This window comes from Coturnix japonica, chromosome 2, assembly GCF_054131305.1.
Source record: "Coturnix japonica strain WE chromosome 2, WE-NBRP24, whole genome shotgun sequence".
NCBI classification, from domain to species: Eukaryota; Metazoa; Chordata; class Aves; order Galliformes; family Phasianidae; genus Coturnix; species Coturnix japonica.
In genome coordinates, this window is record NC_140664.1 from 12606395 (window position 1) to 12632087 (window position 25693).

Genomic DNA, 25693 nt, shown 5'->3' on the forward strand with positions numbered 1-25693 from the left:
GAGTCCTGGCTGGGAACACTGATGACTGGCTTTCTGAATTTGAGGGAAAAAAAATAAAAATAAAAAAAAAATGCTCAAAGGAGAAAGTATGTGGAACCAATAAAATAGAAAAATGTCCTCTGAAAACTTATAGAATTGAAATTGGACCCAATCCAATACAGCGAGGCTGTATTCAGTCCCCCAAACAGCTGACTAACATAATTTTCAAGGCTGAGGTCAAGAAAGCAGCAAGCAAAAGGCATCATTTTCTAGCCAAGAATGACTGACCCTTGCTCTGGGTGATAAATAATCACCATGCATACATTGAGAGCCTTTAATAAATGTTCACATTTAGGCAAATAAGGCCCCAAATGTTGATGAAACTGGCTCTGCTGTTTGAACCGGCAGATAAAACAGGTGGTGGGGGGAGCTCTGCTCCACCCAAAGCTCGACAAAAATGAATGTGAAAATGAACTAGCCTGTGCCTACTTCTGCAAAACTTGGGGCTTAACAAAGCCAACATATTTATGTATTGGTAGCATCTGTTACTCCTGCCTGTGCTCTGCAGCAGTTGATGTGACCCAGCTGTGGGCCAACATTTATGAAGGAGCTGAGGATTATGTGCTCAATATCCTTTCAATACATCCTGCTGAGAACTCTGCTGATTTCCAGGGAAGGCCCCCCGAGAGCAATCTGAATGCTCCAAAAGCTGCCAACTTTCCCTCTCGTTGTCCTGAACATTGTCCTGCCTCTCCTGTTCCTCTGCTTGTCCCCCATTGCCTTGGGGATTCATTCATCCCCAGCCACCTCAAGAACTGATTGTGTTTTGTGCTTTCAGAGTTGCAGATTGTGTCACAGCAAATTATAAAATAACCACAGCCAGTTGAACAGACATGATTTCAGATGACCTGTAGAAATATGGAGACAACAGAATAGAAGCACAGATAAAAATTACAATTAAACTTCTATTTTCCACTAAAGAAAAAACGTGACAACAGCAGGCTCTCCCATTTACCCTCCAGCTTACAAAGAGACAGAATTCAGTTCTTATTGTATTGAATCCTTAAAAAGATCAGCCTTTATCAGCGTTTTTATAAATGAGGCTGACTTTGGAATTGTGGTTTGTGGATGGTTTCAGAGGTGAAGAGATGAGCGTTATTTGCATAATAAAATCACAAAGGGAGTGAGTATGCAAAATGTAATTTATTTAAAATTCACCCATCCAACATGCTGGGCACAGGTGCGGAAGATTAATAATAAAAATAGTCACCTACAGCATATAAATTAACAGCAGTGTCCAGAACTAAGAACTTCCTTCCCCATGATTAGGAAAAAAACATTGAAGAACAGATATATGCAGCACGACCTCAATGTCATCAGCTCTGTTCCACTGAAGAATCTGAGGACATGAGGACAGCCAGCCCTGCGCTCCCTTGTGCCCATGGTAGTCTTGCTGTAATGCTCCATTTTGATCTGAGTGGGACTCAGGGAGCTGCCATGAGGCAGGTGATGTGAATAGGTAGATCTGAGTATACCTGCTGAAGGAAGGACACCTGAAGTGTCTGAAAGGGTTTGCTTTTGTGCTCCAGTGCCATAATTTTATAGCTTTTCTTTAAATCATGTCTCTGCCATTAGCTGACACAAAATGGATGACAAGAGGGTATTTGGTAATTCTAGGATCTTGTTAAAAATAACTGTTCTTTCTATTACAAGCATCCTGACTGCAATGTTTATGACAATGCCACTACGTTTCTAGCAAAAACTTGATGAAGAGATTGTGTTTCATTATAGTTTGTTTTGTGTTACATTGTTAGTGTTACATTACGCTTAAAAAGCTCAGAGTGAGACATCCTAAATTCTTCATGCAGTTACTGTTTCCTAGCAGATGATTTCTCCGGCTCAACAGTAGGTAGGTAGCAGTAGGTAGGTAGTTTTTGGCACAGGGAAATTGTGTGATGTTTCAGTTTGGATCTCATGAAGAGTAGTTTGAGCTTTTAGCTGCAGATGCTAATAATGTGACCTTCATCTTGCCTAATTTAAATGTCTACTTCCAGATGAGGTGAGATGAAATGAGCTGCGCAACAGAGATAATTGTTGCTCTCCATTGTGGAAGAAAGGAGGGTAGCCATGGAACTCTTGTCTGTTCTACTCTGTAGACATCTGCTGTTGGCTAGATGAATGCTGTCCTAAGGGAATTCCATTGTGACCTGAAGAAATTTAGTAAATAACTATGCTCATGGTACTGAAATTAAGTCTGTAAGGGGCTGTCCTAGGAGGCTTCATAGCAGAGATTAAAGCATTTGAATATCAAAGTGTATGGGAAGAACAAAGAGTACTGCTAGATTTTAAATGGTTTTATGGTTTGAATATATTATTTGCAAATATTAATGGGCTTATTTTGGCTGATTTTTTTTTCAATCAAGTTCATTGCAGAATTCACTGGAATTCCAGCTTGGAATAGACAGGGCTTGTCTGTTAATGAGTATTTTATTTACTGTACTTAAATCCCTCAATATGAACCTTCCTCCCCACAAACAGTGTCAGTTGTGTCCATCCCGTGGGATTCAGTAATGCCCCCCAGCTTCTGACTGGCTGCTTCTCAGCTCCATGCCAGTGAAAAATTACATGCTGCTTCTTCTCAGAAGACCCTGACACCTGAGTTTTGATGCAAAGACAGCTCAAGTGGCAGAGCGCCTTAGGTTGCTCCAGGGCCCCTGAGGTGGTCATAATTATGGGACAAATCCATTTTGTAGCATGTTCTTGCCCAACATTATGCACTGAGCCAGAGAGGTGTAGTTTATCTCAGGCAGAGACTGACACACAGGCCTATATGACTGTGGTACTTGGTTTTGCTTCTGAAGTCCACTGTTAAAAGATTTATAGAACAAATCAGCAAAAATTTGGTTAGCATGCAGGCCGATGATGGATGTCTTTCCAACTTAATTTTCTTCATTTTTTCCCTCCTTTGAACTGGTCAGTATTCAGTTTTCTTCCTTTACCTGCAATTATCCCCACAGCGCAAGTGTCACCTACCTTCCATCTTCTCATCCTTTATGCTACACGCCATCTGAGCAATATCTAAAGCTGCTTCAGAAATAGGCCAGGTTGGATATTAGGAAGGGTTCTTCACCAAGAGAGTGATCAGGCATTGGAACAGGTTCTCCAAAGCAGTCGTTGTGGTAACAAGCCACCAGAGTTCAAGAAGTGCTTGGACAATGTACAGGCATATGATTTGATTTTTGGGTGGTCTTGTGTACAAGCCAGGAATTGGACTCAGTGATCCTTGTGGATCACTTCCAACTCAGGATACTCTGTGACTCTATGATTCTATGATCAGAGATGGTATGCCTGGGGTACTAGGGTGAAGCTGGCAAAGTCACATGAAGATGATAGCCCCCACAGCAACATTTTTAGTGCAGGAAAGAACTGCAGGCCAGCAAGAGTGGAGGAGGAACAGGTGGCAGGCATAAAAAGTGTGATGTGATGAGAGGTTGGATGATATTTTTCCAAGTGTTGACAGCATATGGACTCATAGATCAGAAAGATTTCGTGATCTTTGCACACAGATCTCACATAAAGAACCAGGGTTTCTGCAACACTGCTCATGCATGAAAACTTCCACAGAGAAAGAAAGTGAGAGATTTTTTCTTGGAGAGAAGAGAGACAGCAGAGGCCCCTACCACTGAGGTGAAATGAGCCTGGAAGAGATGATGCAGGTTAGTTGCCTTGCCTCTGCTACGTCCCCTCTACACATGGGAAGAAATCCTTTGGGATGAGGCCAGAACAAGAGCAATAAGGAGATGATCCTGATTTGACTCAAATCCTCTCCTCTTGGCCCATCTTTCTTTCCACTGGTGACATAGTATACCAGTGACAGAATAGATCAACTCCTGAGGACATTCCCTCTAACACCTTCTCGGAAGGTCAAGAACAACTGCATTCACTTTGAGACAGTATGAAATCTGGCTAATGTCGTTGGTGGAGGAACATAGTTTAGGGTGAGTTTGTGCTTCACTAGTGTTGAAAATATGTTCCATGCAATGCTGTCCAGATGTGGAGAATGCCCTTTTATGTACACTTGACATGGAAGAAGCATGAATGAAAGTAAACATTGTCTGCTTCAGGAGAGATTTTGGCACAAGCTTCATGTGGGCTTCTCCAGAAGGTATGAGAGGGGAACATAAAATGAAACATGGATGTTTATAATTGAAGAACATTCTCCTTAGGGAATCATATCACAATTTTTAAAATGAAAATTCAGTCAACTAGATATTTAGTTAGCCCAAGGAAATGTTTTCAGTTATCAGTTAAAGAGTATGTGTGTTCTGTTGCTTGAAGATGCCGTATCTTAAAATGAATCAGGATGCTGGATAATTATCACTTTACTTTTTATTAAATTACTGCTTTTCCTCCAGCAGTGGCTGTAGCAACTGTTCAGCCACATTCATTGACTTGTACAGTAAAACGTTTTAATTTAACCACAGATACTAGGACTAAGATTACTACGTAAGTTGTTCCAAAAGTAATGCCTCTCATTGAAACTACAGTTACAAAGAGCACAATAACACTGTTTGAGAGAGCAAATTCTCAGCTACAAAACATATTTTTCACTGTAGTCATCACCATTCTTACCAGCAATTAACAAGAGCCTACATGCCATGATCATAAAATACTATGCCAGCAGAGGTGACCCACTGTCGTCACCGCTGTTGAAACACACCACCCACTGCTTCATAGTGTTTACATCCACTGTTTGGCCTCCATAAACATTCAGCAAACATCAGTGAATGTCAGTGGGTACAAATTTTTCCGCGCACAGGAATTCAGTGACACACCTTTGCTTCAAACATACTTCCATGTCAGATGCCATTTTGTCAGACTGCCCCTCTGCTGCCGTCTGTCACGTGGCAATTTGGCCATCGTTTCTACTATCAGGCTACCAGGTCTTCTGTAGCCTAGGATACTGTTGGTCTTTGCTGCAAGGACATGGTCAGCTTAGAGTCCACCAGGGATCCCAGGGCCTTTTCTGCAGAGATGCTTTGCTAATGGTTATCCTCATGTACTGCTGCCCCTCTCTGGGAGCAAGACTTTGCATTTTCCATTGCTGAAGTTCATGAAAACAAGGACATCAAAGCATCAAATTGTGGAAGTCACTAGAACTTGAGTTTGTTTCCTATTTGGAAATAGGCAGAGTCTGTTAAATCTTAAGAGAACTTAAAAGATACACTTTTAGTTTCCCATGGTGTGGTTAAGCCTTGTCCTTCGGTAGTCTGGCAAACTGGGAAGTTATTTGGTAAATTTCCAGCAGTAGGTTTCCTATAAACAGTATCTTGTAATTAGGAAGCATAAGCCTGAAAGTGCTAGAAGTCCACAGGTCTCATAGCATTAGGTGGACCCATGCTTGCTACTTTTGGGTCATTTGTGGATATGAAAACAATTAGTTAGAGTCCTACATTTAGATTCCTTTTTCTACAAGCTTACATACGGCTTATACATGTTTATACCCAGATATGCCCAAATGTAGTGCAGCTTTTTCGAAGGTTGAAATCTCAAAAATCCAGCTTTCCTGGCATTCACAGCCAGTGCTCCAAGGCAGTTTGATGAGTTCAGCCCAAGCTGAGGTATTGTGCATACAATGAAAGGATTCTCATTGTTCCTAAGCTCAGTTGCGAAATCGTATCTAACAAGTGCGGGCAAGTTTTCCATTGTGTGTTTTCAGCTTAACTGAACTTTGAAAACGGATAAACCTAATTGCAGTGCAGAAGAAAAGATTTTTTAAAAAAGAAAAGACTCAAAAGAGTTACAAATAAGCATCTCCTCAACATCTGAGATCCTTATTTGTAAAGATACTGAGACACAGACATTGTATGCTATTAAAATATTTTAGATTGATGTTAAATAATAGCAGGGCCATAGTTTTTTTCCCCTTAGATTATGATTTTCAAGGAAAAATGTTCAACTGTTCAAAAAAGAACTGATTTTTGGCCAAATGCACAGGGTAGTTTGTGATCCAAATGTGTAATGAAGAACTGCCTATTACTTGAGAAGTGCCAAAATGGCACAAAATTGTTAACAATCCCCATATTCCTTCATCTTAGTTCAAAGTTAGCCTAGAATGGTGTAGGAACATGATGCATGAAAATGTTCACTTTTGCCTTTTCAAAGTGATTTCAGTTAAAACCAGATTTCTTTCTTATGTCACATTCTGTGTTTGTGAAAACAGCGAAGTTAAACACCGAGGTCAGTCAGCAATGTTACAAGCCAGTTGTGTTTTTCTGAGCTTGGAGAAGAGCAGGCTCCAGGCAGACCTCATTGTGGCCTTCCATTACTTGAAGGCAGCTCGTAAATAGGAGAGCAAATGACTTCTTACACAATCTGATAGTGATAGGACAAAGGAAAATGGTTTTTTAACCATTTCATTTTAACCATAAAAGAGGGGAGATTTAGATTAGATATTATGAGTAAATTCTTTACTCAGAGGGTGGTGGGTCACTGACACAGACACTGCCCAGAGAAGCTGTGGGTGCCCCATCCCTGGAGGTGCTCAAGGCCAAGTTGTATGGGGCCCTGGGCAGCCTGAGCTGGTAAGAGGCAACCCTACCTGCAGCAGAGGGTTGGGACTTGATGATTTTCAAGGTCCCTTCCAACTCAAGCCATTTCATAATGCTATGATTTTTTGTTACGCCTACTTCATGCAAAATCCCTGATAGATCTTCATGCATTGACTACTGTAGCAGAAATAATACGTACTCTCTTGACAATCCTAAGACCACCGTTGATGCATATTGTTTTGAAGTATAACTCAAAGCCCAGAGAATCAAGATGGCATGATAATTACTACTCAATAAAAATGTTGCTTTTAACTGTGGGGATGTGATATGAGGGTGGGGAGCACACAAGGATGGCTATCTCTCACAGACATTTGATTGAAGCTGTGAAGAACCAAGTCCATGCACAGGAGGCAAGGCTTCACAGCTCCGTGTTTCACATGGTACTGTCAGCAAACCTTTCAGAAAAACTCAGCCTACAAATAGGCAGGTTTGCATCTCACCAGCAATGCCACCCTAACACCAGCTGGTGAGAACAAGAAGCCCTGTGAGGAGGTTGTGCAAGTGGGTTCAGCCTACAGACTCTGATCTCATTCAGAATTCCTGTAAAACACTTCCTGGTGTCGCTTGGTTTGAAGATAATGAGGAAAGGGAAAGTATATGGGAAAATTTTGACACAGTACAATCCATATTACGATGCAAATATACAGCCTCATATTTGGATCAGTCTCTTTTTATTCCAAGTTTCTTATTGAATTAAACAATCCCTAGGCAAAAGCAACTGTATATTTTCTGTAACTTTTGACAATGTATGTTTTTTAGCTTAATATTTTTGTTTTATTTACATTTCTGTTCTTTGAAAAGCAGGGGTTATCTTAGATTTTCCTTAGATTGAGACATCTCATTGGCCAGATCTGGCACAGGATGTGGAGAACCGAAAAGGTTCTGCATTGAATGTTTTACTGACTTAAATTCCCCAAAGCTGTACTTGGAGGAACAGATGATTATTTAATTAATTTGTTATTTATTTATTTTGCATAAAATGCTGAAAAACAGCTGATGCACTGCAGGGAACAGAGGGCCTTTGCATTGTCATAAGGTAGGTTTTGGCAAAGAGTCGTTAATAGTCAGACATTTCTTGTTTTGTTAAATTTCGTCATTATTTTCTATTGTTAATTTATTTTGACTACTGTAACAAACTCCAGGGAATACATATTGAAATCCTTTTGCTTTTTAATGATGTGGGAAGTTTAGACAGTAGTTTTGGTTTTATTTTTCAGCTTCCATATTCACTGCTAGCAATTAAATCCAAGGTTAGCTGTAAACGAACATATGACTCATCTTCTTGAGAGTCCAGGAATCTTCGTGTCTCTCATTTGTTATTGTTTTACTTACTTTTCCATATTTCAAGATTTGTCTTGCATGTAAAAATATTATGTAGGAGGAAGTCTTACTTTTCGGAGAATTATCCATCTTTTCATCAGTATTGACTATAAAAGTCGCTATTAACAAAAGTGGCTGCTGTTCTTTGAAAAGTATCAACACTTTTAGTGTGTTTTGATTTGAATAATTGTGGATATAGCTTTTTTTTTTTTTTTTCCTAATTCTCACGTTGCCGATATTTTGAAGGAGCTGCCAGTTGATGAGGGGAAATTTGAAAAAGTTCAAGAATATCAGTAGGCAGGAAAACACAAGAAAAAGCAGTAGAGGGCAGACAGCATCATGGGAGGGTTTAGGTTTATTTTAGATCTGGTTACTGAGAGTTGCTCTAATGTTTCTCTGAATCTGTCATTTTCATTTAATTCGGTAGCTGGAAAATTGCTAAGTGCTTTTGGAGATAACCCGACTACTCTCCACATATTTTAAATTCTCTAATCAGAAGAGCAGTTTAAATATGGTTAAGTTTACTGACTTAATCATAAAATGTTGCAATACAGTATTAGTTGTAATCAAGAGCAGAAACTACATATGATTCCATATGAAAATCCTCCAAGAGAAATATTCTACCTGAAAATATGTGTTAGGTTAAAGGTGAATTTATAAATAAACTATGGCTGCTCCAATCCCTGTAGAAACGTTAACAGAATATCTGTAACACATTCTATTGGATTTCTTTATAGACTTAGCCGTATTCTTTCTTTTCTTCCATAAAAATGATTTTCCAGATTTTATTGCAACTCCTGCCTTGCTTAAAAGTCAGTCAACATGACTTTCTGCTAAAGGTGGCACCTTTCAACCCTCCAAATCTTAAAACTGTGACCAATCATGTGTTTTATCTTGTCTGTGACAATATTCGGTATTTCTCAAAGAGCTACAGCTTCTGAAGTCATGTAAAATCATGAGTTTTCAGCTTTCGTTAAGGAACAAAAGAGAAATTTCTGGCCCTTCGCAGTCTGGAGAGAACAGCTTGGAAATGTGACTCTTAACAACTGAAAAATCAGAAAGCAAATCAATCTCTCATATTGATTTTTCACCTAGTCTTATGATTTCGTGGAGGGGAGCCTGGCTCTCATCTTCTGCTGACACTGACAATGTTGTCAATATTCTGTGATCTCTTGTAGTATATTTTATTGTCAAGATCAGGGCCTCAGATTTTATACAAAAATAAAACTATTGATAGATAAAATGAGGGTAGAAATATGGAAAAAAATGAGACTACTAAAAGTAACTGCATGTGTGTGCAAGAGCATCTATTTTTAAATGTGCCCTGGAAGTTCATTCTCTGTGGGAGTATGAATGTGTGTTATCCTTGTTGGAGCACATATCCATGTGTGTGTATGTATGCACATTTGTACTGACTAGTGGTCTTTCAGATCAAGAGGCCGGATGGGGTTCTTAGCACCCTGCTGTATCTGCATGTGTCCCTGTTCATTGCAGGGCAGTTGGACTAGATGGTCTTTAGGGGTTTCTTCCAACTCAAAGGATTCTGTGGTTCCATAAGAGACAAACTTGCATAAGGCTGTGCTAGATTTGTCCCAGCAGCTTTGATAGCTCAGCCCACTTAGTGTGCATTTTTGATTCCCGTCGTTTTGATTTTCAGGGCTCAGTTTCACATGATGTATCCAAACTCCTCTCCTCCAGACAGGCAAGAAAAGTGCAGGGCAGAGTTTTTCTGTAATTATAGTTGTAATAAACCACTTTTATATTTCTTCAGAAGCAGTTAACTGAGAACACCCATAAGCTTAGATCCAGCAATCTACTATTTTAAGATTGCCCAGAGCAAGTTAATTTTAGGTTTAGTGCTTTGTAATTTAACTGGAGAACTGCACCTAAAATTTTAAGATTCGGTTTTGCAGACCTTAAGAAGATTTGCTTCTCCAAGTTCGTTATTATTTATAGTCGTAGTGTGTTTAATAATTTGCTGTGAGCACAAAACTACCACTGCAGTTCCACTTTAGCTAATTGTAGTTGACAGCATTTTTTTTTTCTCCCAGAGTGCTCTAGAGACACTGAATTGAGATCTTACTCTGATCCTAATGAGATCCGGATGGGAATTAGAAGAGTAATGCCCCTTCCACACACACACACTCCAGAAATGTCAGCACAGTCATTTTGTTGTTCAAAGCAGACTCTGGGAGTCTGTGGATTATGGTGAAGGACTGGCGTGAGGCTAGCAAGAAAAGACACGTTCCTGTCAGCAGGCTTCAATTCATTACACTGGACCCACACCTCCAGAGTATTTGTTAGAGGTCTATGAACCACAGAAAGTGACTCATTTTGTGTTTTGGAGTACGTCTTCCTAACTAATGGAGAGCAGGATTGAGGAGGGCGCAAGGGAAGGAGGTGGCAGAGCTGTCCGGCTGAGCAGGCCATGAGGGACTGCTGAGGTGATGCATTTTACATGGTCTGATAGTGTTAGGAGTAGGAGGTATGGCTTTAAGCTAAGATTTAGGAGATTTAGGTTAGATGTTAAGAGGAAATTATTCACTCAGAGGTCAGTGAGGCCTTGGCACAGCTGCCCAGAGAAGCTATGAGTGCCCCATCGCTGGAGGTGTTTCAAGGCCAGGTTGGATGGGGTCCCAGGCAGCTAAGCTGGGAAGTGACTCTGCCCATGGCAGGGAGATGGGACTGGGTGGGCATTAAGGTCCCTTCCAACAGAAGCCATTTCATAACACTGTCATTTCCAAAAGAAATTTCCAGTCTTGTCTGACACCGGCATCCTTACAGGGCTTTCAGGGGCCTCATAGACAGGCACCATCCACAAGAAAACTGGTTAGGTTTCCATAGGCTCAGTAAGACAGAAGAAAACCAGAGGAAAAAAAATGATCACAGTAAATGCTTGAGTGTCTTTGACTGCATATTACCATATTAAGTTTAGAGAAGTTGATGTCGTTGGGGAAAAAAAAAAAGAAAAAAAAAAAAGGAAAAAAAAAAAGAACTAGGAAGATTTCTAAGGAAACACGTTTAAACAGCTAAAAATGAGTCAGCATACAGGAAGCTCATTCACATGGCTGGTGAGTACACTGAGATTATCGGGAAATCTTTTTTCACACTTTCCCTCTCTCCCTCTTCCCTACATTGCAGGCTAATGACTCTGCTTTTCAAAACATACCCTGTTGGAGCCTGAAGTGTGTCCCTTTCCTGGAACCTTGAATTTCCCTCGGTCCTCCAGCCGATAGCCCTCCTGCAGCCACTGGGACACAGAGCAACTTGCCTGTGGGCTGCAGGTTTTTTTGTAAAGCTTCAGATGTGTTTTAAAGCTCACTTGCTAATCATGATGTTCAGGAGAGAGTAACTTCGACTTCACAGTGAGCATTTCTGAGGCCATTTTTTAAGCAGCACACAGGAAGGATTTTCAGCACTTTTGGTTGAGTATTGAAGTGAAAAAGTGCAACTGTAGGGCCTGGATTTATAGCATCTATTGAGGCAGCTAATACCAGTGATAACGGCACTTCTAAGTTAGAAGCACTGTCATTAATTTAGGGATTTAAAGTAATTAAGGGTAATTAATAATAATCATGAATTAAGGTGTAAATTGGGTAGAGTGAATCCAATTGTAAGGTCAGACTCTGGCTGATCCAATTTCTATCTGTAATGGAGGTAAGAGGCCTCAAGAAGTCTTTCAGCTCTCATCCAAAGACCTCCTGTAACATATCTTGCTTAGCTACAGATGCCAACATCCCCAGCATCCCTCAGAGGTACCACCCTGGACTGGTTGGCTCCAGAGACTGAGCTGCACAGGACACGGTTCTGCCTCTCCTCCACACCAAAAGCCATGAAGATTTCAGCTTCCTTGAAAAGGGAGGGTTTGTTCTGTTGCTTCCTTCATGGAAGCTGCTGTAAATATTGTAGGGAAATGTTGGGTTCCCAGACTGTCAGTCTGGCGTCTTTCACAAGACTAATCTTTAACTGGGGATGTGGGGAGCTGTGGTTTTTTTCCTGTCCTTCGGAGCTGCAGTATACTTGATAGGACATATGGAAGCACATGCACTGGCAGGCCTGCCGTGCCGATCCTCACGGGATGCCCAACTGCCTTGTTTCCTGAGTACATGGTGTTCATCAGCGTGGGCTGGCTGTGATGCAACACCAGCCAACACCCCGAGTGCTTAATATTCTTGATAAAACTTGATTCCAAGAATGACTAAAGCCAAATCTGCTTTAACTTTTCTCCTTTCTCATTTGCACTTATTCACATGGAGGTTGTGCCCAAGATGCAAGTTTGTAAAGTCAAACCGTGGCTTAGAGAAGGTATGTCTGGCTTCCTCCTTTGTTCCTCTTGACTTGAAATTGAAACACGGAGAAAGCAAAACTTACCTGCATTTAAAGAAGATGCATCGATGCAGAGCTTTAATACTCAATGATGTCTGTCAGCCTGCTGAAGCAAAGCTTGCAGTGACTTTCAGTTCAGGTTCAGAGTTTTTTTAATGTGCACTGATGGAGATTTCCAGGGGGGAATCCTAATACTACAGTGCTAAGCCCTTAATGGGCACTTATTTAAGTGAGGTAACACTTAGCTCTTTCCACTCAAGTCTGAACTGCAGATGCTTGAATCCTTTAGGTGGCATTTGGGTTCAGCATTCTTTAAAAAATACTGGGGAAAAAAAGAAAGCCCTTTTTGAAATCCTGTTTTGCATTGGCAAGGCACGAAATAATGATTTCTACTCACCTCCAAGCAAAGGGTGATAGTGGATGTTGTGTCACTCTAAATCTCACTGATTACTATTTTTACAACAGAACACAGTGCATTTACTAGTACGTGTGATGGGACATAAGTAATTTAAGCCACAGTTGTCAAGATAAATGAGCAAAATGCATTTTGTGATAAATTACACTTGTGCTTTTTAATGTGTCTCTCACTTTGTTGAAAAATTCAGTAATTTGCAATGGATCTCCCAGTCATTAAAGTGAATTAGCAAACTTCTACTCATTTAGCCATAATTTTAATCTTAACTAGAAGGGAATTATTTAGTATTATTTTGTAAGGGTTCCCTTTTAATATTCCTTAACAGCCTCAGACTTACAGCGTGATATAAGTTATGTATGTATCCTGGTGACTTGGATTTTAGAGCTAAAAGCTGATTATGAACAGTAAAGAATTTCAGCGAGCATAAAGATGTAATTGTTTTAAATAATGTAGAACAACAATTCATATTGCCAGATGCTTCATTCCTTCTATTGATATGGCAGTGCTAACAGAATTTGTGCTTGCTTAAGGAGTGCATAATGGGAAGTTATTTTTAGAGATCTAATATCAACATTAATGTATACACATCTGCTTAATTTGTCTGCTTGCATGTGTTTAGCTTGTAACTTATGTCAAACTCCATTGCCATGGGTTTTCTATATATGTATATTTCTATACCTATGTGTGTACACACATATCTAGGCTTGTTCTTTCTGATAGCTATGCAGAATTGTTTTTCACTTCCTGTCTCCTGAAGATAAAGGAGGCTGCCACGTCATCTCTGCAAATCAGAAGTGAAGTCATTTTTCCATACTGCTCAGTGATGGTTTTGTTTTGTTTTAAGCCAGGATTGGTTAAAATGAAAAAAACAGCAGAAAACTCACTGAAATAGGCAGCAGGCTTTCAGTGCATTGGTTATAATTGAAAGTAGTTTTAAAAGGATTTGGTTATGGAGATGACATTCCATTTTTAGACAAATCATCCCTGATGAAGTATCAGTGTTTGTCCATTCCAGTCTTCCACTGAAATCAAAGAGCAAACTTCCTGTAAGCATTACTCAGAATAGGGAGAGACAGAACAAAAACACCTAAATGCAGGCTTCCTAGGGCAAGTCTGGTATATATCATGACACAGAAAGGAAGAACTGAAATAGAGGGGGGAAAAGAAGATTGTTTGGAGCTGCTGGCAATGTGGGTGTGTGCAGGAGGAGGTGCCAGCACAGAGAGACAAAAAAAGCATCAGAAAGCCAAATAAATAAATAAATGGCTTTGTTAGTAGGGAGTATTTTCTCTGATTTATCCCCAGCTGGGCAGATGTGGCATGAGTGACAATGTTCATCCCATATATACAGCTGGTGTCTTCAGAAGGGCTCAGGTTTTTTGTCCTGGTTGTAGCTGTTTCATCCGGGCCATCAGTGGCTCAAACTGGGGCAAACCATTCAAAATTAAAAAGGCCTTTGTTGTAGGGAATAAACCCCAAAATGAAATCTGTAATTTAGGGATAGAAATGGGTTCTTCCCCAGTCTAAATATTCTACCTTGAAATAGAGTTCAGTATTTCTACTGAGTGTTTTTTTATATAATTTGATTTCACATTTGATGTTAAGAGGCTAAACGTTTGAATTATTCCTTACATTAAAAAACTGCAATGCAACACCATAATGTCCCAAAGACTAGAAAGATTGAGAACTGCTGTCCACTTAGGATGGTTGACAGGAGCTTTGTTAGTCCCAGGCAGAACAGAACAATTTGCTATGCAATCACAGAAGAAAAAGTATTTAGCAGTTGGCAGACAGCTAGATCAAATTTTCATCTTTATTTAGAGAAAGGAGAAATCTGAGAATCAAGGCAGCTAGATGAAATTAACAGGGTAACTGATCAACAGGGGGCAACTTAATGCCAATCCTTCAAGTGTCCGGTCTTCAAAATTTCTAATAAAGGTTTTAACACAATCTACAGCCAGCACCAGAATTAACAGTGATTTGTGATAACTTGATGTTAAGTAAAGGGTCTTGGCTGTTCCCAGCAAAGTCAGTAATTCTGCTGCCATGCAGGGAAGTGAGCACCAGCCAACCTACAATCAGAACCTTCCACAGAAATGACCCAGGGTGAATGTTTTTCACCTTTCTAGTGGTTGCCATGGTGCATGATCTTCAAAAGGCAAAGTTTCCAAACTCATTCTGTCTCTCACGATGAAATCCTATAAAACATTTTTAGAGTGTGTTATTACTCATCAGCATGTAAAAATGGCACCACCTTACTCAAAAAAATCTGTTCCCTGGGTGTATTCAGATTTATGCTTGCAGCCTTGGCCAGCTGAAATAGTTTTGTTGCTTTATTTCCCCTTAGCTCTGTAGAACCTGTGCAGTTCACACTTCATCCACTCACTTGTGGTTGAGACCCATCTCATCTACCTTCATGTACTGCCCAGGTTTCTGGGTCCCTGCTGTGGCCAGCTGAGCAGCAGTGATGTCTGAGAGCAGTAAGATTTGGGGCTGCAGACAGGAGGCAGGCAACTGTTTCTCTCCACAGACCATAGAGAAAGGCTATGGATATAATCTACGTGACAGCAGTAGGTGTCTAAAAATAGTTGGGTGAATTCAGGCCACACCTTCATCTGCAAGTCCTTTGTTGGTACATGAGCCCAAGGATGCCAAGCTCACTTTGAGTTCATAGCATCACAGAATTTCTCAGGTAGGAAAAGAAAGACCTCCAAGATCAAGTCCAACCACGACCTAACCATACTGCCCTAACTCTAACAACCCTCCACTAAATCATGTCCCTGAGCACCACATCCAAATGGTTTTTAAACACATCCAGGGATGGTGACTCAACCACCTCCCTGAGGAGCCTATTCCAGTGCTTAACAAACTTTTCTGTAAGGAAGCTTTCCCTGATATCCAACCTAAACTGGTGCAACTTGAGGCCATTTCCCCTCATTCTGTCACCTGTCACCAGTGAGAAGAGACCTGCTCCCTCTCGCTGTAAGTACCTTTCAGATGCTGCAAGAGAGCAATAATGTCTCCCCATAGCCTCCTTTTCCCCAGAGTAAACAGCCCCAGTTCCTTCTGTATCTCCTCATAGGACATGTTCTCCAAGCCCTCCACATAGAATGGCTTGGGTGGCCCCATCCAAGCTGGCCTTGAGCACTTCTGGGAATGGAGGCAGCTGTGCTAGCACCTCACCGCCCTCTCAGTAAAGAATTTCTTAGTTACATCTAAGATAAATCTCCCCTCTTTTAGCATAAAGCTGTTGAATGTAATCTAACCTATGTAGCTATTTGTGCCGGGGGAAACCAACATTTTAAATAGTTATTTACTATCGTCTTCAGTGGTAGTTTTGGCTGGCTCTTTGGTAGACAACTCAGTGTGGTTTCAGAGCAGATTCAGATCCTTACCACAGTATTTGAAGTTCATTTTGAGATGATATCCAGTTAAGTTGTGAGTGTCAAGAGTGCAGAAGGCTGTGTCTGAGTTTTGGCTTTATAGAAGATGGTTCCCAGAGAACTCTTAGAGGCTGTTACAAAGGCCTTGGCATCAGTGTCTCAGACATGTGGAGATAGCACAGTCTCAGAACCATTTTTCATATTCAGTCAGGTGAGCTGGATCTGCGTAAAGATATCAGACACTCAATCATGAGCTCGTATCTAAGACTCTTGTCCTGCAGGCAGCCTGCTCTCTTGGAAGAGGGGGCATTTTCTTTAAAGGTCACTGCAAATGATATCTCAGCATGACGGTGTGGATGAATGCCATTGGAAGAGTTGCTGGATCTGCAGAATTTAGGTATTCAGTCATAATCAATTATGATTATTTTATATATACAGCCACAATAAATCTAGTGATATATAACTATATATATATATATATATATATATATTTCTCATCATATTCCAGCTAGGGTCATTGTAGACATATCCTGTCTATGTCCTGTCTGTATTTCACACTTACGGTACAAACAGAGTTTTAAATGTGTTGTGCAACTTTACAAGCACCACATATTGTCACGCCAGTGGTGATAGTTGTGTAGTGAAAGACCTGGTGAACTCCTCTGTCTGCAGAAAAAGGAGGAGGTGAGTCTGCAGTTGGTTCTGGAGACTGGCTTGAATGAACTGCATTTTACAAAGGCTCATCATTATTCATTAAAATTTGTTTTGCATATCACATGCCTATATAGGCTTCCATTTCCGTATAGCCTAGTTTAACTCAAAATCAGTATCATTAGTGAAACTGAATAATCTGCTGTTAGGTGACAACGTGTATTTTGAGTATCTGAATTTACATATCAGGACTATAACTGCAATGCATATTTTTCTCAGGTTGTTTCTTTACAAATGGCATATGTCCCATTCGTCTGAACCCTACCTCTGTGATTACAAAATAACCAGGTTACATAAAAATAACTAAATTATATATTTGCATACAATACTGCTGTGGCAGTATTACACATACAATGGCTCTGTGGAAGCCATTTGGGGCTGTTCAATTCTTATGGGTTTTTTTCATTGAAATGGCTTGTTATTTCACCAGCAGTGCTTCAGAGTCCTTCCAGGCTTTTGCTTGAAGACATTTTTTTCATTATTCTACTCTAATTACTGCAAATGAAGTAAACAATATTTAGTAAAATAAATAATAAAAGACAATAGAAGAACTGCTAATGCAGTTCTTCCTGCCATTGAAACCTCTGGGATTTTTTAAGTTGAGTTTCAAAGTCTTTGGGCAGAAACCAGGCTTTAGTTAAGTGTTTGAATAGCACAGTGGGACCCCGATTCATGGCTGGGCACTGACAAAATAGCACTACCAAAAATAGCCACAGGATTGGGTCCTCCAGTAGCAAAAGGAAAGTCAGAGAATGCATAATTTGAACAAATGCTCTGGCTGTTGCCAGTGGGTCTGCTGTCCCTACTGTTAGTTAAAAAGAGAATTAGCCCTGCCAGTTATCTGCAGTGTTGTCTATCCATTTGCACGCCACCGCCTTCATTCTTTATTACCTTTCTAAACTGAGTTAAACATCAGTGTTCTGTGGAAGATCATAGCCAGCATTCGGGGAGGCACAAGATATGACTCCTCCATATGATACCTCGGCGGTGGATCTGGCCTGAGATGCTGCTGCTGCCTGCAGTCATTCTGCCTGCTCGCTGCCAGGGCTGCTGGGGCTGTGCTGGAGCTCTAAAGCAGATCAGTGACATGAATTGGTTTAACACAAGCAATGCTCTTTTTTCTTGTTTGCCACGGGGGCATATTTCATAGTCCCATTGTCCTGTGCAGCGGGCTTGGCCCAGCAGAAGGGCAGTAATGATGGCTGGAAGGAGAAGTTGGAGGCCCATGGCTGTCTGCACATGATTCATCACATGTAGTTGTGCTCCCAGAACTGTGTATGTGCAGAAAGCAGAGCCACGATCTTCCTTTCACAGACAGAAATCTTGCTTTCCTGGAGAGAAGTGCAAAACCACCGGATCACTTTTTTATGTGACAAATTCAGAAGTTTTAACTTTTTATTAGAGATATCACAGGTTATTTGTTGGTTAAATTCTTCAGAAGTAAAAAGCTTTTTTATTTGTTACTTTTTCAAAATATCCAGTAGTATCTGCAGGGTGAAAATCCCGGACAGATGGATTTCCATAGCTTCCACAGATGGTCAAGGTGGGTTTATTGCACTGGATTTAGAAGTGCTCAGTGGAGTGGCCTGGTCAGTGTAAGAACTGAACCAAATCCATGTGCAACACAGAAACACCATTGAATGATATCAGAAGGTGTAATTTCCTGACATGCTTGTCCCACTTAGATGTGGAAAGAATTTCTAACTCAGGGTATGGGCCAAGAGGCTGAAGACAAAAGTTCTTGCTGATGGGCTGTGCTCCAGTGATCACAGACACGTATCCAGGATGCTGTTAGGGCCACAGATACAGCCATCTCATGGGACCGTCCAACCAGAGAAAGCTGGAAAAAGCTGTGAGGCCTGAGCTGTAGCAGCATGTTGTAGTTACGCCCTAACGAGGTGAGATCATATTCCTCTGTAATCTTGGAGCTGGAAGTAGTAGCGAAATGGTAGTGCCATTAGGAAATTGGTATGTAACGTGTTTGCAGCTCTCTCAGACCCCCAGTGCTCACACCCTCTGGACCAGAGTCCAGAATCCTGAATTCCTTCAGAGAACGCAGGGATGAGCGCTGCATACAAACTCCTTGAAGGGCGGATTGGAGGTGACAGTAAACAGCCTAAAAAATGTCTTGGCGAAGGACATTCTGCCTGTGTTTATTCCTGGTCAGGCTGTGATAATGGCTGGGGTGTAAAACAAATATGACAGCGCGGCTACCTGAGCAAGTTGCTGAGGGGTAATTGGAAGATCGAGTGTGAACGCTGAACGTGTTGCGTGCTCTCATTCAGTGACAGGCACTAAACTGCCTTGCATTTAACATGGGGTAAGGGCACACACATGGACAGTTATAGCAGAGCATCTGTTCTGCTGTAAATCTAGACCCCAGTTACCTCGCAGTAATGTGTTCATGGAGGCATACTCTTAATTATCCTAAATAGACAAATGCATGATGCAAACTGAAGATTTCAGACATATGGACATGCCAGAAGTTTTGAATCTCTAGTGGGTGAGGCTTTAGAAATGTCTTCAGGGGTTACCAGAACTTGTTGCAGCCCCAGATCTGCTTTTGAATATGTCAGCACTTGTTTAGGATAAATATTAAATGACTTGTAGGAATCAGCAGAGAAAATATTCACAAGTAACTTAGAAATCAAAGTATTTTTGACTTCTAAATGAGACTTTGGTGTGCAAATCATCTGGGGTTTGGGTTTTTTTTCTTTGGAAAATCTTGTCCATAGTCTTTCTAGCCAAAATTTCTTTCATGCTCCAATGGCAGAAATTCTTCCTTCCTTCCTTCCTTGAAGCAAAAATGTAATTAGGATCTGTATATTTCTGGCACTGGAAGAAAAATACCACATCCTATCACATATTTTCCCCTCACTTTTGAAGCACGGAAGTTTGTCTGTGCATGAATAGCGATAAACTGCTTGGCCTGAGATAAAATGGTGCAACTTCTCCAGTTGCAAATTCTTACCAACTTAATTGCCTATTTTAGCTAAAATATGAAAGGTGTTTAATAATAAACAAGGCGTTGTTTATGTTTACTCTTGTTTTACATACCGGTGTGAATTCCTCAGTGTTGATTTGTTCACATATTGCAAATAGAAATGAAATCAGCGGCAAATGGAAACACTTTGGCAGCATGGACACAATAAAATATCCAGCTGCAAAATTCTACCAATAATAGTAAGCAAATAATTTCTCTAAAAAACTTCTTCAGTACTTTGTAGATTGTTTGCAGGAAGCATCTCATTATCTCAGAAATTTCTAAGAAGATTATTTAGTGTGTAATTTCCTTGTTGAATTCCAATATCCACGGCCTCAAAGGAATGTAGGGCTCTTGTCCCTCACTGGAATCTATATCATTCTTGATTTCAGTAGAAATGTAAGCATTAGACATGCTAATCCTGAACATTGTGGTACCTACATTTCACATGCTAATTGGAATTTGTTACAATCAAATTAAGCATTACATTGCAGTTCCTGTCAGTTCTTGTTTGCCATTTAATTGCTGGGTACCTGCTCTGCACTAATCATTTAGCTTGTCTGGATAATCAGTGGAGAGAGGACTTTCCAAAGAATCATTTATCCAATATGACAAGCGAGTAGGGTGGATAACTCTCCCAAGCACTGTCTTTCTCTCCTGCTCATCAAAGAAGCCTCGATAATTAGCTCAGACTGGTCGCCTATCTGGGATGGGAGAAATGAGTTTGTGCAAACACCAGGTGAACTTCAGGGTTCAGGGCAGAGCAAGTTCTTTCCCATACCCGTACCCCACTGCTCCCTCTTCTACATCCAGTCTTGCATTATGCAGTGTGGAGATACCCAGCTGGGTTTAAACTAGAGCAGCTCAACTGAGTCATCATCTCAGAAGTCCATGCAACCATATTTATGTCCATCTCTATCCTTAAAGACAGGCTCCCGGGGAGGAAGGAGATAGGCTGTCTCTTCTCTTGATACTGTTCTTCTTTATGCAGAACAATTATGTATTTACTTAGCTGGACAGCTCAGGGAAGTCTGCTGGATTGTAATGTGGCAGGCAAGGCCTTCATCTTAACACTGAGCCCAAGCCCCTGCCCTGCTGTGTAGTTCACTGTCTTGTATCCATCCATACCTGAGTAAGTGCCGGCAAAGGATCAGGATGATGAATGAAAATCTTTTTCCCAATATGACATTTAGCCCCAAATCCTTCTGTCTGAAGTGTGGAAATGCCCTTCTGCCTGACTTTTAAAGGTCAGTTTCTACCTGGTATTGAATTATTTTCTGCCACTCAGTCCATTGGTCCTACCCTTGATTTATACTGGGTATGTCGAAGGTGCAGCTCATGAGAGCACTTACCATTCCCAAGTGCTGGTCAGTGATGGGTGCATGGGAGGGTGTCACCTGGGAGTGTGCTGTCATCCCAGGATTGAGCTTCCCTTGGAGGTAAAGCTGGGTTTACAGGCATGGCCCACCTGCCATAATGTACTGACATCATGGTGCTTATTTATCCTTCATTTATCAGGCTCTTCTGCAGAAGCATTATTACTGGTATCTGGGGTCTCTGGTGGCTGCACACTAAGACTTAGTTTTAATCATCACCCAGGGAACTCTTTAGAGGTGATAACTCGTTTTGATCTCTGTACTTCATTTGCAGCCACCCAGAAAGGGACATGAGCTGGGTTTGCAGAGCACTCAGATGCATGCTCTGTCATGGCATCAGAGATGGGGTGGAAGGGAACCTCTGCCTAGGAAAGACTCTCCCCTGCAGCAGCACCTCTTTGAGGTTGGTCTTGCAGCTACAAAACTAGGCCAAGAGCCTTTTACTTTGTTGAACTTTAAGAAACCGTAGTTGCATATGCACCATGCTGATTTTTCTGGTTTTGTGGAGGGCTAAGAAGAGTTTCTCAGTCTGGTCACAACCAAGTTGATGAGAATGACATGGTGACTGCTTGCTTCCCAGACTTCCAAGCTGTGCTGGCTTGTAAAGTGACAGGTCAGCAGATTTTCCTGTCAGGTGGGCAATCAGCAAGAGTAAGTTTCCTATAAAAATCACTCTTTAGAGCAGATTAGAAGAAGGCATCATGTGAAAACATGTTGAGGAGTCTGTACAGATGGTTGAAACCAAACTTTCTTTGGCATCTTTAGGGTCCTGCTTGTAGCCCTCCTTGGAGCTCCAGCTTCCAGACCCAGCCATGTATTCCAGCATTCTTCTCAAATCCTCTCTCTCTGTAGGTTTTTCACCCAACTCAGGAGCTCCAACAGCCCAGTGCTGGAGTCAGAGCCAGAAGCCAGACAGATGCCAGCAGAGTAGTCTGGAACATTTTGTGCCTAACTAGGAACTGTAAAATAAGGCAATGTCTTCTCACAGATTATTTGGAACTGAGGCATTTTGTTTGTGAAATGATTGGGCAGTGTGTCTAGAAGAGCCCACGAGGACAGCAATAATTATTTTCCAGATTAAGGCTGACTGTTGTTCATCAAGTGAGGTGGTTGGCCACATGCTGAAAAAGAAGGGGAAAATTAAGTGACAAATGACATGGCATCTTCTGTTCTTTCTCCCTGCTGCATGCAGAAGAATGGGGAAGACATGGTGATAATGCTTTAGTAATATGGGAGAAGGGCATATTATAATTCATTCCTCCAATGAGGGAAATAAAGTTGCTTGTTCAATGTCTTGGGGGAGAATTTGATTTTGTAGGCTTCACAATCTATGTTTTTGTTTTGTAGTAAATGTATGCACACACATGCAATCATTTAAGTGGTTTGAGTAGGTGTAATTTTCCTTCTCACTTGGTTAATCACTTCACAGAATGAGAACTGAGTTAAAACTTTCATTGCAGGGAACCTCACAGTGAATATCTCCCCAAAGGAGGGTAGTTTGTTCCACCTATTAATCCAGCGTCAGCTCTGCATAGGCAGTGAGGGAGCTGTAGCCCCAGTTTCCAAACCTTTCTGCTATAATTTGATTTTTCTAGCAAAGTCCTTGTTTTCCTCTGGTTATGTTCTTAACTTAAAGCATATTTTGCTGAAGAATCCTAAGTAAGTAATACTGTGATATAACGGGCACAACTATTTTCCAAAAGCTGCGGCACAGTTTAGGGTGGGATAAATTTGAAAGTGTCCGATAGAAGCCACAGAACAAAAGCAAGAGCAGGTTCCAGGTAGGGATCAGAGCAGCCACCAAACCACTGCAGGCCACTGCAGACTGTGTGGCTCAGCACCTTATTTGCATGTTGGAGATCCCACTTGAGGTGTTTTGAATGTTCACTCAGTTTGCACAGTTCCCAGTGCTTTGTATTAAAACCCAGTCTCTCAAGACAAAAGCAATGGATATACAAAGTCTCGATGTAGTGCAAATGACTATTTAGAGCCAACCTGTGGAAGACTATTCATCTGTGACATCCTTTTTCACTTCCTGCAGAGCACCCCACAGGGACTTGTGAAATCAAGAACCGATTAGAGGCAGGCAGGGAGAGACATGCATAAGAGGGTATGAAGATGGCAATCTCAGGTGCACTTGAAGTTTCAAACAGCACCAGCTGCAACTTTCAGCCTGCTTAGCATCATGTTCTTTTAAATCTTTGTTTTCTATAACTTGAGTCTCTAGAGAAGGATGCTGGTGGACAGTTAGTTCACTGCTCGTGTTGATGGGTAAGTTAGCGGTATATCAAGAGAATTCTTTGAAAGAAGCTATAAACACTAAGGAAGTGGTTGCATGCAATTTTCAAAATATTTTAGCTGCTTGTTAGTTCAAGGAAATCATCGTGTTTTATGGAATGCAAAAGCACATCTCTTTTTTCTTTGTATGTTTGCAGCAGCAGGTAGGTGGTGAGATGTATGAAGCATCCTGAGTAGGGATGAATGAGCTGCTTTGAACGAAGAAAGTCTCTCCCAGGATTTTGCCAGCCTTTTGAACTTGACTTTTAACTTGTTTTGGGAATTGTCACATTTTGTTTAGGCTTAGACATGAAAAGGGCATACATCTTGGGGAATGGTTTTTCCTTCTGAGGATTCCAGATAAACACTATAAAATCGAGCTTAGTAGATGCTAGAATGCTGTTAGAATATTTTTCAAAACAAAGATGGAGTGGTAGCTCAAGCCCATTAGGGAGCTCATCGTGTCCATTGTGAACTCAGATATCTGAAGGAAGAGGCAAGGAACAGAAATTACTGCATAAATCATCTGCAGACAGAATCAATGCGTGTCCTCATTTTGTTTAACCTAGTAAAGTTGATGAGAGATCTGCTGTAGTAGGGAAGCTGCAATCGTGCATGACTCATGAGGAGACTTTTGGCTAATCCGACCATTTGAGGACACTGAATAGCTTAGTGGAACACATTCTGGACAACTACATTTTCAACCCATTCTGTGTGAACCAACTGTGTTTCACAGAGCAGCTGCGATAACCTCTGACTAATTGGCTTTTTGGAAGGTTACCTGCTGAGAGCATCTGCCATGACATCCATTCTCACAGAAATGTTTCATCTCAAAATTGCCTGATACAGGCTACATAGCCCTGCATCGCAAGCAAGAAGTGAGTTTTCTCTTTGGTCAGAATATAGGAGAAAGGATTTGCTCAGCCCTGATGAATCTTCATCATCTGTTTTGAAGTGTTGAGCATCCTTTTCAAAGCAGGGTGTCCCCAGCTGAGCTCCTTAGAGTCTCAGCATAAAAGAGAATATAGGAAGAAAAATACATCAGCATAACGCGACAGTAGATATGTCATCTCTATCTTTTGAAGGCCACCCTGAAGCCTTCCTTAAGATGAGATTTGCCACTGATCTGGAGAGCAAGGCTACAAGTGAGCCAAGATCCCACGTTCCCATGTGCAGGTGGTGGTCTCTCCTACTGCACTGAGCAATGTCCCGTGCTGTGCCATGCCGATGCTGGCTGCATGCAGGCTGCACGCCAGCTGCCTGCTTACAGCCCTTGTTGGAGCTGGGACCATTCAGGGAGAGCAGTGCAGAAATACATAAATAAAACCAAGGAGTTTATTGCATGTGGAGCCATCCTCTTTCAGAGATCCCATACAGAAATATTCAGTAGCATATTTATGGACCAGTATTAAAAACGTGGATTAAGAGCACCTGGTTATGGAAGCATGCTGCCCAGAAGAAGTGTGTTTAAAAAAGAAAAGAAGCCCTGAGTTCACAGTTGCAGAAATAGCAATTCCCTGTTGGCTGCTGTTTGTTTGAAAGAGCTTTCTGCTCCTGGAGTCGTGTAGTGCTACATCTGTGTCCCTCATCCTTTAAACCAAACCACCTCGTTTCATGGCTCGGGGGCGAAAATGAAAAATATGTCATAATGGTATCCCAAAAAAAACCAAGTGGAACTGAAAGGAAACATCTCAATTTAATTCCATTTTTCTGTAGCTGTTACAATCATTTAGCATGGATTTATTGATGAGTACCAAAGGCTTGGGACTCGGATTACTATGTTTGAAGCTCTAGGTGTTGTGCTTGTAGACCCACCTTTTCTGTCTGCTCCAAAACTGCTTGGCAAGAACATTCAAAAATCAAAAGCAAGGACAGATTTCCTCTCTTTTTCCTCTTGGTATTTTTCAACCTTAATGACACTGCATTTGACAAACAACATTAAGTAACCTTCAAGACTGTGTCAGCTACCAAGTTTTAGTAATGAGGGGAAAGTCAGGCAAGACAAACCAACACATGACTAGTCAGGAATCAAAACAAAATCGTCTGATCAAAAATCACCCACATCCCTGTTTTCCTTCTTAACTGCTGGGTGTTGTGTTCAGCCCATTGATTAATGTGTCACTGCTTAGCACCGATCTAATGGAAGCAGAGAGGCAGTGACACTGGCAGCCTGGCAGCTTGCTGTCCTCCTGCAGCCCTGAGGCTTGTCTGGCTGCCCTACAACACAGGACTGAAGCTGGGGGCTGGGTGCAGTGGGCTGCAGGACACCGGCTAGGATGGGCAGACCCTCAGGTAACCTTTGAGCTCTGGCA

At 41.3% G+C, this 25693-nt stretch overlaps 1 protein-coding gene across 8 annotated transcripts in view; it reads left to right on the forward strand.

The window, feature by feature from the left end:
• SAMD12 (sterile alpha motif domain containing 12) overlaps positions 1–25693 on the forward strand; it is a 162056-nt gene that overhangs the window by 123178 nt on the left and 13185 nt on the right. For 4 of the 8 annotated variants that reach the window (XM_085537024.1, XM_085537025.1, XM_085537027.1 and 1 more), the window contains one exon: positions 7584–7626. The exons of the other annotated variants lie outside the window; for them this stretch is intronic. In XM_085537024.1, coding sequence (XP_085393150.1) covers positions 7584–7626 — 43 coding nt within the window. The remainder of the gene's footprint in view (positions 1–7583; positions 7627–25693) is intronic. 8 annotated transcript variants of the gene reach the window in all.